The following is a 16693-nucleotide window of genomic DNA, read 5'->3' as shown; positions in this document are numbered from 1 at the left end:
GTACGAGCAAAACTCTGGACCGGTTTCCACATCCAGCGTCTCATCGGCAGAGTTGAGTCAGTCCAAACAAACACCTCTGGACTGGTTTCAAACAGTCTGTTAAGCCTATACGGGGGATCTTTGTTTTTTTAGTGGTCTTTGTGGGTAGATTTGTAGAACTGTACTGACACTGGGCAAACGTGATGGGGTGCGCCTTACTTTCCAGGGCCTCTTATAACCGGAGGAACAGGTAACTCCCAAGATCGCGAGATAAGGCGGTGATTTGACGAGGCCTTCATTCAGCAGTGGATATATGATGGCTGATGATGATAATGACGTGCTCTGAGCGGCGACGCGACGCACACCAGTGACCGAAGGGCTGGTGGATCACGGAGAGATTTCCGAAAGTGCTCAGCTCCCCCGAGCTGATAACTGGCCAGTCGATGAAGGTGTGGGGGGTAAGCGGGTTCGTGAATCAGTCCGTGCGGAGTGGGTTCAGTCCGGTTGCTACGGATTCCTCGCACGCGAAGCCAAACTCCCCATTACAGGAACGGAATTGGCCAAACATGTCAATGCGGCAGGACCCTCCTGAACAGAGACGCTCGAGGCTGCTCAGTGAAGCGTCCCTATGGTGGAATTGTGGCACAGTGGTTAGCGCACTGCACTGTGAACATCTGCGACCTGAGCTCGACTCCTGGATACGGCAAAAAATCAGTGGCGAGCGATGTTTTGAATGGTCCTGCCCCCCCCTCCCCCCCATTAACTTCACCAATCTGCACTGAGACCAGCGTGGTGAAGTAAGACCAAGTAACCCCCATGACTGACCAAAACCTCACGTCATAAAAACAATGTCTTCCCATCCGCTGTTGGCCTCTTCAGCAAGGCCAAGGGTTTAAAATGACTTTTACACTTACTTTAACATTTTATCTACAAAATTACACCTTGCCATCTTTACAACATGTTACCCTATTTGTATTTTTGTATTTTAAGATTGTATCTTACGGCTAATTTACATTTTATATTGTATATTTATGAAATTTTTAAAAATATTTTAGCCCCTTAGTATTAGTTAGACTGTGTAACTTTAGTATAGTTAGACTGTATACCACTTATTTAAGTTTTAAGATTCCTACATGTTGAATGTATGCACCTTCCTGCCATAGTAAATTCCTTGTCTGTGCGAACTTTCATGGCGAATAAAACCTTTCTGATTCGGATGGCTGTCCATGATAATGATGCGAGCTGTACTGGGTTCATGTCACCCCTGCAACCGCTAGAGGCGCTGTCATTAACCGCGATGGCGAAGACACGGAACGAATCCGTGAGTCGAATTGCTCAGATAGACAATCAAAAATCGAAGTGATTTTCTGCCGCTCAAGTGAGCATTGAGGCATTGTTTCTCTTGTCCTGATTACAGCCCTGAGCCATTGGTGGACATCCCACATTCCCATGGCGGGGGCGAGTCTCTCCATAGGACAACCACAGTGTGCAGACTTCCCTGCAACGTGGTCCCGAATTGTATCGACCCCCCAACAACGTGGGCTGATGAGTGAATCACAATCACAATCCGATGATCTATAAAACCTCTTTTTCCACAGATGTCGAATCCGAGCGGCTCAGCAAGTTACAAGAGCGAACACAAAAAGAACACGATACAAGTGCAAAAAAACCCACACAGAAAACGGTAATTCAGTCGCTAAATGTAAATAAATAATCAACGCACTGAAGTCAACTTCCCTTCCGCCTCCCTTGAGCGAGGCTGTCAACCTTCTGAATGGAAGCTGCTCCCCCTAACGCTCAGTGGTTTAGTCGGGATACGCGGTACAGTACGGAATATTAACTCCCATTATAATCAGGGCGGAGGGTTCTGGGCACGTTGAACGAAACTGGTTTGTCCTGTGCACGTGTAATGCTAGAGTGAGTGGGTGGGTGAATGGGGGGGCGGTTGAGTGATGGTAATGGTGATGATTGAGCAATGTTAGGGAGTGGGGGGGGGGGGCACACGCGTGCTGTTGATGTAGGGTGGTGATGGGTGGTTTATGGGGTGATGTTGTTGTGAATCATTCGGATTCACGATACTATTTTTATGTCGTTCATTCGCATCGTCAGCGTCGTCGTCGTAGTCATCGTCAGTCATGATCAAGCCACTGCTGGATGAAGGCCTCTTCCGTGCCACGTGGGTCATTCGCGTTCTTTGACCATACTTCACCACGCCGGTCAGTGCGTTTTGGTGAAAGGGGGGATTCTGCGATGCCACTATTCACCGAGCTCTCGCCAGTACACGAACTGATTTAATCGCTCCGTCTCCTTCGGCTGGACGTCCCATCCGTTCCCTGAGCTGCAACTCCGTTATTATTCTAGACCGCCAACCACCATCATAGCCGTGACGCCCAAATCCACTTCTCGTAACACTGTAGTTTGGATCATGTCTGTAGCCTGCCCTGTGTTCTCTGAAATGCACGTGTTCCTCTTTTCTGTTTCCCAATGCACTTCCGATACGTGTCATCCCAATTGCAATGTGTCAAGCACATCAACACCGGGGAGACAAGAGGCAGGCCGGTGCATGGTATTAGCAAAACAAAATTCAAGGAACGCGTTTAACTCTCATCCATCGCAAGCTGAAAAGTGCTGCGTGTTGCTGGCTGTTTGGCGCATTTGGACCTCTGGGTCTGTGTTCAGGAGCAGTGATGGAACGCAAGACGAATCAACATCCCTTTGAGAGCGCGTGTCGTTATGGCCTTCGAAGGTGCTCGCTAACTGCACTTGCCCTCAATAACAATCGCAGGCAATACAGGGGGCCTTTGTCTTTGTTTTGGTGGGGGGGGGGGGTGTTTCGAGTCTCGTGGGGTGTCAGGCGTGGCAGTGCTGTTGATGTGGGGAGGGAGAAGGGTGACAGTTGTGAGTGTGTGTGTGCGTGCTTGTGTGTGCATGCTTGTGTGTGTGCGTGCTTGTGTGTGCATGCTTGTGTGTGTGCGTGCTTGTGTGTGCATGCTTGTGTGTGTGCGTGCTTGTGTGTGCATGCTTGTGTGTGCATGCTTGTGTGTGTGTGTGCGCCTGTGTGTGTGCGTGCTTGTGTGTGTGTGCATGCTTGTGTGTGCGTGCTTGTGTGTGTGCCTGTGTGTGTACACGCTTGTGTGTGTGTGGGGAGCGGTAGTGTAGCGGTTAGCGCGCTGCGCTACAAACCCGGCGACCCGAGCTTGATTCCCACTAACGGCCAACACCAGTGACAATTATCTGAATCGGTTCTGGGCCACGCCTAGGTCGACTCAGCCTCAAATGAGTACCTGGTGCGGTGCGTAAAACATCGCCACTATGGAGACACAAAGGCGGCCGGGCGTGGTGCTGGCCACCCACCCCCTCGCGTGCCGTTCTGGCCTTCATAGGTGCTCGCTAACAGCACTTGCCCCAACAGTCTGTGCCAGCCTTTACGGGGAACCTTTGCCTTTGCGTGAGTGTGTGATGGGGGGGGAGGAGGAAGAGGAAGAGAAGAAGTGTGGTGGGAGGGATGCGTGTGCGTGTGTGCGGTGGTAAAGGCGGTGGGGGGTGGGGGAAGGGAGAAGGGAGGGTGACTTGGGGTTAGTTTAGCAATGTGGAGATTCAATATCCAATGGGGAGAGCTGCTGGCTATGCATGCCCGTATAAGGAGGTATTTATGCAGCCTCGTAAGCCCGGTCGCCTCTTTAAAAGCGCGTGCGACACAAAGCCGCATCACCCAGCGCTCTTCCCACTCGATCCGCTCGCACGGACCTGCCGCACCTACTTCTCATCACGGTGAGACGCCAAATCTGAGCCGCTCCCTTCTCTCGAATGCCTAAATTGCCTTGCGACAATCGTTTTGCCTGTGTGTTTTTATTATCATTCCAAGTCCGCTTGCTGCTATGTGTCGGATTATATCTGGCCCGTCTGTCGGATTATCCGTCCTAATTATACCTGCGTGTCTTTCTCTCTGGCTGGCTATCCGTTTGGCCATCCGGCTTCTCGGTTCGATTGTCCTGTCTGCTCGCCTGCCTGAAATGATTTTTGTTTCTTTTCCCGATTGAATTGCGTCTGGTGTAGTGTTATATTTCCGTCTAAACGCGTACGCATGCAATTGACGCTTTCTAAAAGATAAACGTTCTTAACTCGCTCGATTTAATCGATGAAATCTTTCGTCCGGCTTCTTGCATTCCATAAAAATCGGTGTTCTGATGGAACGAGTGCATCGGGAACGCGTGAAAATATATTTGCTGCTTATCCTGCGGCTAGCGATGATGGCAGCCCACGATTACGCGAACGCTAAGTGATGCCCCCCACTTAAATATGCCGATGAAACCGTTAAATCTTTCGATGGCCGCTTGCGCAACTGCCAATGCCATAGCAATATCAGCAGCAGTTGCTGCTGCTGCTGACAATTGTGAAATTGATGAATTCTGGTGCCACGCGGTCGGTGTGTCCGTGAAGGGCACCCAGCCCGGGCGCCTCCCGATTGGACGGATTCTGTGCGCAGTGCAGATGGCACCGAGCGCGATTACAATGCCGGTCACGTCTCCGTGCCGGGTGGAGGAGCCGCTCGCTTGCTCCCTACAGATGTGGGGCGGGGGGGGGCGCTGTCTCCCCACCCATCCACCCAGCCCCCCAGCCTCGCCCTACTCTCCCTGCCAACCCCAGAGGCAGACATGCCCTCCCCCCACCATCTTTATTCCGGTAACCAATAGCCAGGACTTTGCTTCCAACCGTTTTTTTTCTTGGCAAATATTGATTTTGCTGGACTCCAAACCTCACCACTCCACTCCACCCCATCCCCCAGTAACGGTGAATTTGTAAGCCCCGAAAGCCAGACGGATTATGATGGTTGCTTGTGGTGAGACCGTGATGGCGGTCCATTTTAAATTTTTTTTAAAAAGACGTGTCGACTTTGTGCCACGAAGATGAGACTTGGAAGGCAGATTTTATGGCGGTTGTTTAGACGATGGAGCGGACATTGCGACTTGCAATTCGAATCTAGCAGAAGGAAGTAAAGGCGAAGAAGGGGTGGGGTGGTAATGATATCCGCTACCAAATTCGGCTGTTAATGAAAGCCACCAATTATATTGTACGAACCTTCAACGGCTCTACAAACCTCGATCCGCCCCAGTTTCGGGGCGTTGTTCGTGGTTGTGCAACAATAATAATAAATATAAAATGTTAGGAATGGGTTTTGGGTTTGAGTTCCGCTAATGAGATCCATAAGCTTTTTTTTTTGAGCCTCAAGTGTTGGGGGGGGTTGGGGTGGGGGGTGTTCCCCTTCGACGTTTCGGGCGTGGCTGTGACCCATTGTTACCATATAAGGGCACAACGAGACGCTGCGCTCCCATTGGCTCACGGCTCTGCGACCGCACCCCAAAGCTGCTCGATACAAAAATTGAACCGCGTGACCACGTGGGAGGGTTTTCTCCATTTTGTGCGTTTGCCTATTCATTCGTGTTGGGGGTAAAGTATTATTGATCGATGTTTTAATTTAAAAGTCTTTTGTGGGGGATTGCGATGCTGTGGCGATGTCGGTGTTTAACAGATGACAAATTATCCATGCCGTGTAGACTTCGGAATCTATATAAATGGGTGACGTTTTGAACAGTGGCCCTTGATACTTCGAGAAGCCTAATAATTAGATATGTAAAATAAAATCCCATTTTTACCAAACGAGAGTTAATTTAAATAGTTGGGCGAATTTATGATTATTAGTAAATGCTTTTCACCACGGGGCGTTGACGTTTATTTAGTTCGGTCGACGGTATTGTCGTGTAACTATATACGAGGGGGCTGATTATTATAATTCGAACAATGCCGTTCCGCCGATTATCGGGTTCGATTATTCGACTCGTTTGGACAACACGTGACGTGGTGGGCGGGGCTTGGTGACGTCACCACTGGGCGTCGCCTGGAGGCGGTTTCCCGCCCTTTTGTCAAGGCCCCCCGAGTAGTCGACCACGAGTTGGTGGACTACGATTTTTTTTTTAAACGAAATAATTCCAGCTGTAGATTTTTGTTTTCTTTGTGCTCCCACCGGTGTATACATCAAATACGGCATTTGATTAAAAAAAGCTTTACGCATTAATCGGTGATGTTACTTTTTTTTAAAGGAAATCTAAAATGACTGCCGCTAACCCTTTTGCTCATGGTGGCCGTTTATATTTAAGCTATATTTAAAGTAGCGATTGCAACTTAATGGTTAGGTCGTCTAATCGCCGGGTATCATTCGTTAACACCATAATTGCTTCGGTGTACAGTGATTTTTAAACGGTGCCGTTTTTTAGTATGCAAATTTATCATGTGATTTCTATTTTTTTAAACAACCTCTTGAGTTTAATCGGTATCGTGTAGCCGCTTGCCCGGTGGTTACAAACTACATCGGCAAATTAGTTTATATCCACAGGCATGAAAACTGGATTTTAAAAAAAGTGCATTATACCGATTCCGGCAACCCGAGTTCGAATCTCACTCGCGGCCAACATCGGTGACCGATTATCTGACCAGATCCTGGGCCTCCACTGGGTTGACTCGGCCTCAAATGAGTACTCAACTCGAGCAATGTGCCAACAACATCGCCAGTAGGCAGACGGGAAGTGATGGCCACCCACGCCCTCGTGTGCCGGCATTCACAGCTGCTCCCAAACAGGACTTTCACCAATAGCCTTAAGTCTATGCATGGCATCTTTGCGTTTTTGGTTATCCATCCATTTGCAACAAATGCTTATCATGTTTTCCATTGTGTTTGTGTCCACACAGCTCTTGTGGTTAGCACCGATCAACCGGCACTATGATGGACGATGAGATCGCAGCGCTCGTGGTGGACAACGGCTCCGGCATGTGCAAGGCCGGCTTTGCCGGGGACGACGCACCCCGTGCAGTCTTCCCATCCATCGTGGGGCGACCCCGCCACCAGGTGAGGACTCTTCCTCACCCCCAAAAATCTGGCCTGCTGGATTGCTCCCTCGCCCAACCAGTCCACCCACTAAGTGCCCTTGCTGCGAATTAGCTCTCACACGCCCAGCCACGCACTTTCTCTCGCCCATTCAACCATCCGCCCACACTTGGCAAACTCGCACACTTAACGCTGAACCCCACCCGCCAGCCTACACACGCTCAGGCATGTGCATGCACAGGCACTTTCACGCCGTCACCAACACTTACTCCCTCGCCCCATCCACACACATTAATTTGTCCACCCACTTAGCCCACACACCCCATGGTCCATGCGCCTACACTCTCAGCCCCCAAGACTTTCCTCTGCAATTTTGAAGGATGCCAGTTTGCCCGCAACATCTGCATCACTAAAGTTAAGCAGCTTCCTGGTGCACGTATTTGATTCTACTTTAACTTAAATCGACAAATTCACCTTTTGTAGACCCAGCCCCTTCCGCCTTAGGCGCTCCACCCCTTCCTCGGGTACCTGCCCATGCCCTTTAGACCCCCTACCTCTCCTCGGACAGGGTTTGGGTTGTGGGTGTACAGCAGTGGTAGCGGTGAGCAGGGCACATAGGGCTAGAGGTAGGATGTCTTCAAAGACCACCAACCTCCACTTTAGAGCGGCAATACAATAGCTATAATAAATTATAATCGCTCAATGCTCCACCCTCTGCAGAACGCCCCGGTATCCCCATGCATCAAATCCAATTCCCCAAATACCCTCAAACGCTTCTTACCCAAATCCTCACCGTGTGCGTGTCGTGTTTTCCTCCCTCCCTACAGGGCGTGATGGTTGGCATGGGCCAGAAGGACTCGTACGTGGGTGACGAGGCACAGAGCAAGCGTGGTATCCTTACCCTCAAGTACCCCATCGAGCACGGCATTGTCACCAACTGGGACGACATGGAGAAGATCTGGCACCACACCTTCTACAACGAGCTGCGCGTGGCACCCGAGGAGCACCCGGTCCTGCTCACTGAGGCCCCCCTCAACCCCAAGGCCAACCGTGAAAAGATGACCCAGGTGAGCCCAGGGGAGTTTTTGACTGGATTGACAGTGGTACCAGGGGCCGTCCTGAGGTTCCCCCTGGTAGGCCCAGATGAAGAATGCAAGGTGGCAAATAGCCCATTTTTTCATACGCCCACTTTTGGCAGATCCCAGGTCTCCCTTTGAATTGGCCGATCAGCAATTATTCTTTGCCACGAAAAGAATGCTATGTAGGAACTACCCTGGCCTATGCCCTCCACATGGATGCTCCGGGTGTTCCCTACTGCCATTTTTTGTGGCCTTTCTAGGCTTGCAAAATGAGGAGTTTTGTCATAGTTGGACGCAGGCTTTGTGGGCAGTACTGTGTAGAGCTTCCATGCTCCTGCGTTGCCGTCGCCAACTCCCACTGAGCAGCGTGATGGAAGTGATGAACCCTAACATGATTATGAGGAGGCCCTCATCCAGCAGTAGATCGGGCAGGGGGCTGTGTGCAGACCCATCCGCAACTGATCATTGTTCTTGTTCCTTATTACCTCTTTGGGTCTCTGCAGATTCCAGGCTGACTGTGGCCTACCTTTCTACATCAAGGTTTCATTTTCCCCACTTTGATTTGCCTGCTGTTGATTGTTCAATGTTGTTTGCCTCCTTTGTTTGCCGTGTGCATCCATCTCCTTTAACTTTACTCGTGCCCTTCTCCTCGTGTGCGTTTTGTCATTCTCTTGACTAACCTCGAGTGGACGGGACCTTGCTGTGAACAATTGCAACGTTTGTGCCTCCGATCTTGAGGGTGGGGGGGGGGGAACTACGTTACGCATGGGTTTTGCAAATTGCCCAGTAATCTAATGTCATTTTTTTTAACTCCGTCACATGTTTTGGACTTGGCCGGCTGTCGGCACTCGCAAAAACTTTAATTGTACAGTCTAAAGTCTTTTTTTTTTAGCAGAAGGAACCGAACGGCCTATAGTATTGATCATTATTTATTTACAACCCGAGGCTCTGCTGATGAGATGCTGCATGTCGAAACCGGTCCAGAGTTTTGCTTGCTCCTGAAATGCACTCCCATGAAGCGGTATAAGAAAATCCTTTATAGATTTTTGTGGCGAGATATGTGAGGAGAGCCGTGTTTGTCTGCTTTTTCCATCTTGTTCTCCACAAATGACGCTTGATTTTTTTACAGTTAATTTATAACCAATAGTTTGAGCCGTTTAAAAAAAAATCAGTTTTTTTTTTTAAACCGACAACCCAGCGTGTTCACAACGACGCTAACAGCAGAGTTGTCTCGCCACCTGGTGGACACGGTTCGGCATTGCACTAAGGAAATCAACAGCACAGTCAGGAATTTACTTGGCCGGTATTTATCCAGGAAAGCCATTGAGTCGTAGGACTTTTTATCAGGCGAGTCCTACTGCGTTTGGGTTTTTTGTAATTTGAAGGTGTTTTTCGGCCAATCCGTGAGTTCGTACAACGTGGGAGGGAAACCTCGGGCAATCAACCTGCCTGGCGGAGGACCAAGCCGAACAGGACGTGGGGGCTTGCTGACGCCGTTCAGTTTCGTCGACGTCGTAGTAAATTTGCGACCAAAAACTCGTACGCTGATCTCGATCAATTTTTTGCGCATTCTAACAAAGGTCTCCTCTCTCTCCTCCCTCCCCCACACAGATCATGTTCGAGACCTTCAACACCCCGGCCATGTACGTGGCCATCCAGGCCGTGCTGTCTCTGTACGCGTCCGGCCGCACCACCGGCATCGTGATGGACTCTGGTGACGGCGTGTCGCACACGGTGCCCATCTACGAGGGCTACGCGCTGCCCCACGCCATCATGCGCCTCGACCTGGCCGGTCGCGACCTCACCGACTACCTGATGAAGATCCTGACGGAGCGCGGCTACTCGTTCACCACGACGGCCGAGCGTGAGATCGTGCGCGACATCAAGGAGAAGCTCTGCTACGTGGCGCTCGACTTCGAGCAGGAGATGGCCACCGCCGCGTCGTCCTCGTCGCTCGAGAAGAGCTACGAGCTGCCCGACGGGCAGGTCATCACCATCGGCAACGAGCGCTTCCGCTGCCCCGAGGCTCTCTTCCAGCCGTCCTTCCTCGGTGAGCTGGGCCTTCAGGCCGGCAGTGGATGGAGTTTGTGTGTGCCCACTAAACCCCCCTGCTCCCCTCCCCTCCTATTGCTGGTCTCATCAGAGCTGTAGATTTTGATGCCTCCCAAGCAAGGAAAGCGAGCTCGGACCCTAGAGCAGTTCCAATTTGACTTGGTGGACCACATGAGGCTATGACATTTATTTTTTTGCGCTGCGTTCTCGAGTCTCAACCCTGCTTGCGTGTGTCCTTCCCCGTCTCTCGCCACACAGGCATGGAGTCTGCCGGCATCCACGAGACGACGTACAACTCGATCATGAAGTGCGACGTGGACATCCGCAAGGACCTGTACGCCAACACCGTGCTGTCCGGAGGCTCCACCATGTACCCTGGCATCGCCGACCGCATGCAGAAGGAGGTGACTGCCCTGGCGCCCCCGACGATGAAGATCAAGGTACTACTGACCCCTGACCCCTGGAGACTCGTGCTGGGGATGTGGGGGGCTTGATTCCATTCTGTGCACCGGGAGGGGGGGCCCAATGCCGATCGATCGCGTGGCTCTCTGCTGCAGTACCACTCCACGTACTTGTCTGCACCTCTGTGCCCAGCTGGTCCCATCATAAGCAACGTTGCCGTACACCCCCCCCCCCTCCTTGCATCTCATTCTAAACGGTGGCGAGAATCCCGAATGTGCCGATTGGACCAATCGCTAACCGCTGCTTGCCGTGCCGCTGTCTCTTTCTCTCGCAGATCATCGCTCCCCCCGAGCGCAAGTACTCCGTGTGGATCGGAGGCTCGATCCTGGCGTCGCTGTCCACCTTCCAGCAGATGTGGATCAGCAAGCAGGAGTACGACGAGTCTGGGCCCTCCATCGTCCACCGCAAGTGCTTCTAGACGGGCACCGCCACAGCGGACCAAAGAGCCACCCATCCTGTTATTTCCCCCCCCCCCCTAATCTCTCCAAACGCAACGCCCCCCCCTCACCCGCTCCATCCCCCTCCCCCTTTGGCCCCCGGCACCCAATTTGACATTGTGACGGGAAAAAAAAACTTTCTGCCGAAATGGTTTTTTCGCTTTTGCTTTTTAAAGTGGGGGGAAAAGTGACAACCGCAGATTTGGTGGAAAGTTGGTGGCTGGCGGTTTGGCTGCCGTTTTGAGGGTTTTTCGTCTCTGCCAAAAAATGTTACTGGAAACTGCCCTTTCCACTGCCCCACCCCCATCGTATCCCCTCTACCCACTCCTGACAATGCCAGCAGATCGTGGTAGTCCAAATCAACTCGCTGCTTTTTTTAAATGTGGGCGGGGGGGGGGGTGTTAGGGAGGCCTGTTGGAGATAGGGTTGCCACCTATCCTGGTTTAAAAACAAATCTTTACCAGGACCATTGATCCATTTTATGGGTTGGGGGTGGAGTGGGGTTGGTAGCAGTCCCCGGAACATTAAACGTCCAGGTTTGTCGGTTGCATCGCAACCAACAACGCAGCACTCTGTGACGACACATCCACGTGCAGCGTTGATGCGCTTATTATTCTTCCTCCCGTGGTGTACCCATCCTGGTTGGAACCCGGGAGGTGGCAACCCCTAGCGAGCGTGAGAGGAATGGCGATGCCAGCTGACGATGACCGATCATCAATACGATTTTTGTAAAGCTGTGTCTTTGTTTTATTATCTGTTATTCTTATTTGTTATTATTTGAATTAGTATTTAAGTTGTAGTAAATGCAAATTCATCTCCCTGTTGAATGTTTATGAACCTGCTGTTTGGGCAACGTCACGCATAGCCAGGGCTGCCCAGAGGTTCATGGGGGTGGGGTGAGGTTTGGGGGTGGCAGTGCCACTTTAAGGGGGAGGCCCCTTTCAAGAACCAGGGGGGCAAATTGCCCCCCCCCCTCCCATCCACTGAGCAGCCCTCTGTAGGTACCCCCCCGCCCGACTGTCAATGTGAGCAGCTCCAAATTTGTTTTATTTTCTTGGTTTTTGTTTTGAATCCTAAAAAAACCTGATGTACATTTTTGTAGCCGAAAGTTATTTTTTGTTACTCGCCTTTAAACGTGTATTGTAAAATTTGACTGCGGAAACCATGAGATTCTTTGTCTGACCAATGCTCCAGTGCATGAGACTATGCAAATTGTAAGTTGGAAATAATAAACGTTTGCAAAGATTTACGTTGCGTGTTGTGAAATGGTGTGGGGAGTTGAAGTCTTGTGGTTGTCATGCTGCACTACAAAACCATCGACCCAAGTTCAATTTCCACTCGTGGCCACCAACGAAGTGGTGGCTTATCTGAACTGGTCTTGGGCCTCTTCGTGGTTGACTACCTTCATGAGTACCTGATGTGCCTAAACATCCCCATTTTTTTAAAATAAGTGGCGAGGTATCGTGTTGGCCACCCACTGTGCTGTGCCGGCCTTCATACGTGCCCATTAACAAGCACTTGCCCTAAGGCTATATGAGGAATCGATCTTTATATTGGTGGAATCTGAGCTAATAAAGCTTTTTTTCAGATGTCCAGTTGGGGGCGGATTGAAAAGTTACAACAACAATACAAAAACACGATAGGAGTGCGAAGTATATAAAGGGTAAGCACGTGGGTGTTGCCTGAGAAAATATTTTAGCGACATCTATTGGCTTTTTCACAAGTGACCCGGCCACAAATGATAGCTCTGAGCTTGTCATGTGGGAATTCATAGCAGCCATAGTGGGTCGGCATAAATATTGAAGTGTACAGACACTAACTGCACCAGAGGTGCCCACACTGCCAGGCTGTGAAGAGCAAGGGAAATTATTGGACAAGGTGGGAGCCATTTCATCCCTTGCACCGTGGCCCATTTGAGGCCCACTGCCATACACCCATGGATATAAATGGGCACCCGCAGGCGTGCATTGAGACCCATAGGTTTCCTTAAAGCACAAAATACTTGTGCACATTGCCAACGGTTCGTATGGGGATCCAGAAACTTGTACAGGAACTCGACTTCCTAACTTTCAGAGATGCGAGAAAAAAACCTGTTCATGTTCAACTGCCTGTTCGGATCAAGAGTCGTAAGTTCAACCGCTGCACAATAGATGGTGGTGGCATCTTCATCTGCAGAACGTGAAGAACCAGTGGCATCTACATTGAGATTAATTACACAACGTTTAAATCCATTGTGTTTCGTGTGCATGCCGTACAACGTGTTTGGAATCGACAAGAGTAAAGTTGGACTTTTGCACATGCTTACAGATGCCCACAGACTTGCGCCAATACTGACGTGTGTATATAGCCACGAACGCCCATCGATTTGCTTAGACCCAAAGACTTGCTTTTATGGTGACTCGTATGTTTGGACGGTCGCAAGGCTATCGATTGGGACGGGTGGTGCAACTGACCCGGGGCTGTTGAGGGGCAGGTCCCACACTACAAAGATGGGGGGGGCGAGGGGGTACATTTCATTCCTTTCACAAGGGGCCCATGTGTTGGTGCACTTCCGATTTGCACGGTTGGCTATGTACGGTGCGAAAGAAGTTCAACATACGTGCGGAACGTAAGATGCAGAGCAATGAACGGTAAGGCAAGCCCCCCACCCAACCACCACTTTTATATCCTTCTCAAAGATGGTTTAATCGCCTCTTCTGATATGGTGCATTCATTGCATACAATTAATGGAAAGGCAACCACTGCGTGGCTGCAGTTGTGATACGAGCCATCATTGAAAACATTGACAATACATCATCAACATCGTCACCACCACCACCAATCTCAGCAGGGTGGAGCCTGGATCGTCTGTGGCTGAGTGATAGCCACGCCTACACAGGTGGTAGAGGCCTCTATCCGAGCCACGTGCTGGCCAACGCAGGTACAGTTTCAACAACAAAATATCAAAATCTTAATTTGAAGCTTTCGTGACTGCAGGAATCCATACTCTTTGGTTCTTTCGGTAAAGTCACGTAGGTATAAAATAAATCACGACGTTTCGGGCGCAACACAAGCGTCCGTCATATTTTCCCACCTGATGATGGACGCTTGTGTTGCGCCCGAAACGTCGTGATTTATTTTATACCTACGTGACTTTACCGAAAGAACCAAAGAGTATAAAAATATCCAAATGTTATACTGTACTGTGCGCCTATGCTCTATGGCACTGGTTCTTAACCTTTAGTTGAGCCTTGCACCCCTTTGGTTCCCAATCGTTAACATGTTATAATGTTAATACAAACATAAGTTTCATGAAACAAAGTAGTTGTACCTACTTGTCCGTGCTTAATTTGTGTTTGAATGATTTACTTTTTTTTAAATCTTCCCACGTCTCGCATCCCAAGGAAGGGCATCTCGCACCCCCCAAGGGAGTGCGTGCACCCCCAGGTTAAGAACCATCACTCTGTGGGTTCCCCTTAATATTACGGCGCTTGGAGGTTGATTGTCGTCACTCAGAACGGCGTCAGTGTCAAGTTCTGTATTGCTTTCTCGAGACGTGTTGCCCTACTTATATACGTTGTTGTATAATGCTTCAGTATGAGTTAGTTTAGTTCGTGTTAGGTCCATTGAGCCAATGATTCATTTTACAACGGCGACCCTGCCAAAAAGGCGAGGCGCGTTCAATGGGAAGGGTTTATAGGGCCTGCATGGCACGGCTGGTACCACAGGAGCCAGCACGCTCCATGGGCAGGGATGGTTTACTGGGGCTGCATTGAACAAAAAACGACATTGTCTGACTACGAGTAGAGAACTCGTTGCGGAAATGCAATGGAAAGTGACAGACAGCTGTCATTGCCACGCTCTTCTCATAATCCGTTATCTTATTTAATAATAAAATGCTAAGATAATCAGTATTGTGAGGTTTGTTTTTCCATGATCTAGGATTTAAATAATAATATTCTGGGGAAAGAATTACATGAATAGGAGCACAAATTGAAACGTAAGGACAATTGTAAATTAACCGTGGCAAGTTGTCTGTGTTCGTTACCCCCGTTTCTTCCGTGTTCCTATCCAGTACATGTCGTCCGAACTTGTTTTTCCGCCAATTTAATTCAATGCAATGTTTATTTCTTAAACGGATAATTCCGTGTAGCCAGTTAGGGGCCGTCCATAAATTACGTCACGCACCTAGGGGGGGGGGGGGGGTTAGACATTTGTGACGATGTGTGACGAGGGGGGGGGGGTTGAGAAATGTGGCGTCACATCAAAATGCGCAACTTTAAATAATTATATATAATTGTTATAACAACACTAATTGTTATAACAACACTCCGACAACATCAGAGTGCAGCGCCACATTAAATACGCACTACAATGACAATAGTTAAGCGATTTGAGGCAGGTTTTATTTTCAAAATGGAAATATGGTTTTGGGGGGGGGCAGAGCTTTGTGACGTCATATTTGAGGGGGGGGGTCTGACTTTTTGTGATGCCGTGTGACGAGGCGGGGGGGTAAAACATCGTCCAAAATCGCGTGACGTCATTTATGGACGGCCCCTTACCCAGCTAGTTCCGGTGGCAACGGCCGGTAGCCACTGACAACAGAGTTATTGTTGCAGTGGAGAAGAGCCCAGCCAGCAGCCAGCCATGAAACTCGAGGCATAGATTATTTTGATTAAAACCAGAAGTATATGATGACTAATACATAGTAATAATAATATGTAACACGTCAAACTTCAGACCACGCAGCGGAAATTCCGAAAACATCACCAGATTTTTCCAAACGTGCGAGTCGCCATTATGTTGTCGTGGGACATTTGATTTCACGTTTGACGTGCAACTCTTGTCACCAAAATTAAATGTGACATTTGACTTTGCGAGTAATTCTCGTTAGGTCGGTCTTGTCTGTACTCACTCGTCCGATACAGTGTCCAGCACACACAGTCGTGTTTCTCCATGAGCCTCGGAGCAACACGAAGGGAATCTCAAATACGGGATTCTCCAGATTGTAGAAAAAAGTCCCAGGAAGTAAAACGCGCTCCAAACTTGTGCCCGGTGTCAGTAAAGTTACACGGATCTGGCATGCACGCACATACACATTACACAACCCCGGTTAAAAGACACAGCTCCAACTTTTTTGGGTAAAAACACAGGATTGATGATCTATAGCACTCACCAATTCACCGAAGTCACTCGCTCATCGGCGGTCAGGCTGGATTGTGTGAGGAGCTCACAAATCCTTGAAAGATCTAGACACATTCCCACCAGTGAGCTCCTCCGGCGGGCAAGGCTGCGTTGTCTGGGTCATGTAGCCCGCATTCCCAGCCACCGCATGCCCAAGCTGCTTTTGTTTGGCCGGATAGAGGGGGCTAAACGGGCGCGACACGAGTTGGAAAAGAAATTGACTGCTACGGCACAGGAGGATGTGGAGCTGAGTGGACATGCCGAAAACTGATACCAGCGCTGTCAAGATCGGCCTCTATGGAGGAGGCTCGTGAAGGACGCTGCTTCTGGCCAGTTGGAGGAAATCGCCCTCCAACAACAATGGAGGGCAGAGGAGCGACGCTCACAACAACGAGCCGAGCGCCGGGCGGATAAAATCCAGCAAGTTGGCACAAATAGGGAGCACAGCTGGTGCATCTGCCAGTCGTCTCAGTCAGTCAACCCGTGGCACCTGGGTCTGTCCAAGTGACCTCCTGTCAGCAGCGAGCATTCGACACTTCACGTGGCCTCAGAGTGCACCTGGCCTGGCACAAGCGCCGCGGAGACGTCACCGCCAATTAGCGGCGATTGGCGGTGACGTCACCACCAATTAGCGGCGATTG

At 50.0% G+C, this 16693-nt stretch overlaps 1 protein-coding gene across 1 annotated transcript; it reads left to right on the top strand.

Moving 5' to 3' along the window:
- Positions 1 to 3616: 3616 nt before the first annotated feature.
- On the top strand, positions 3617 to 12134 carry LOC133353484 (actin, cytoplasmic 2-like). Its single transcript, XM_061569769.1, has 6 exons — positions 3617 to 3750; positions 6724 to 6880; positions 7687 to 7926; positions 9550 to 9988; positions 10249 to 10430; positions 10727 to 12134. The coding sequence occupies exons 2-6, from the start codon at positions 6755 to 6757 to the stop codon at positions 10868 to 10870; spliced, it is 1131 nt and encodes a 376-aa protein (XP_061425753.1). The 5' UTR covers positions 3617 to 3750; positions 6724 to 6754; the 3' UTR covers positions 10871 to 12134.
- The last annotated feature ends 4559 nt before the right edge of the window (positions 12135 to 16693 follow it).

Source organism: Lethenteron reissneri, chromosome 44 (genome assembly GCF_015708825.2).
Source record: "Lethenteron reissneri isolate LAM-NWPU_2019-01 chromosome 44, ASM1570882v1, whole genome shotgun sequence".
In the NCBI taxonomy this organism is placed as follows: Eukaryota; Metazoa; Chordata; class Hyperoartia; order Petromyzontiformes; family Petromyzontidae; genus Lethenteron; species Lethenteron reissneri.
This window is presented reverse-complemented; position numbering and strand designations above follow the sequence as displayed.

What these genes read in the sequence shown, in the direction of transcription:
- LOC133353484 (XM_061569769.1), top strand. Translation starts at nt 6,755, where the DNA reads ATGATGGACGATGAGATCGCAGCGCTCGTGGTGGACAACGGCTCCGGC. An exon ending in CTTCCAGCCGTCCTTCCTCG is followed by an intron (nt 9,989 to 10,248) that starts GTGAGCTGGGCC and finishes CTCGCCACACAG; the next exon opens with GCATGGAGTCTGCCGGCATC. An exon ending in CCCCGACGATGAAGATCAAG is followed by an intron (nt 10,431 to 10,726) that starts GTACTACTGACC and finishes TTTCTCTCGCAG; the next exon opens with ATCATCGCTCCCCCCGAGCG.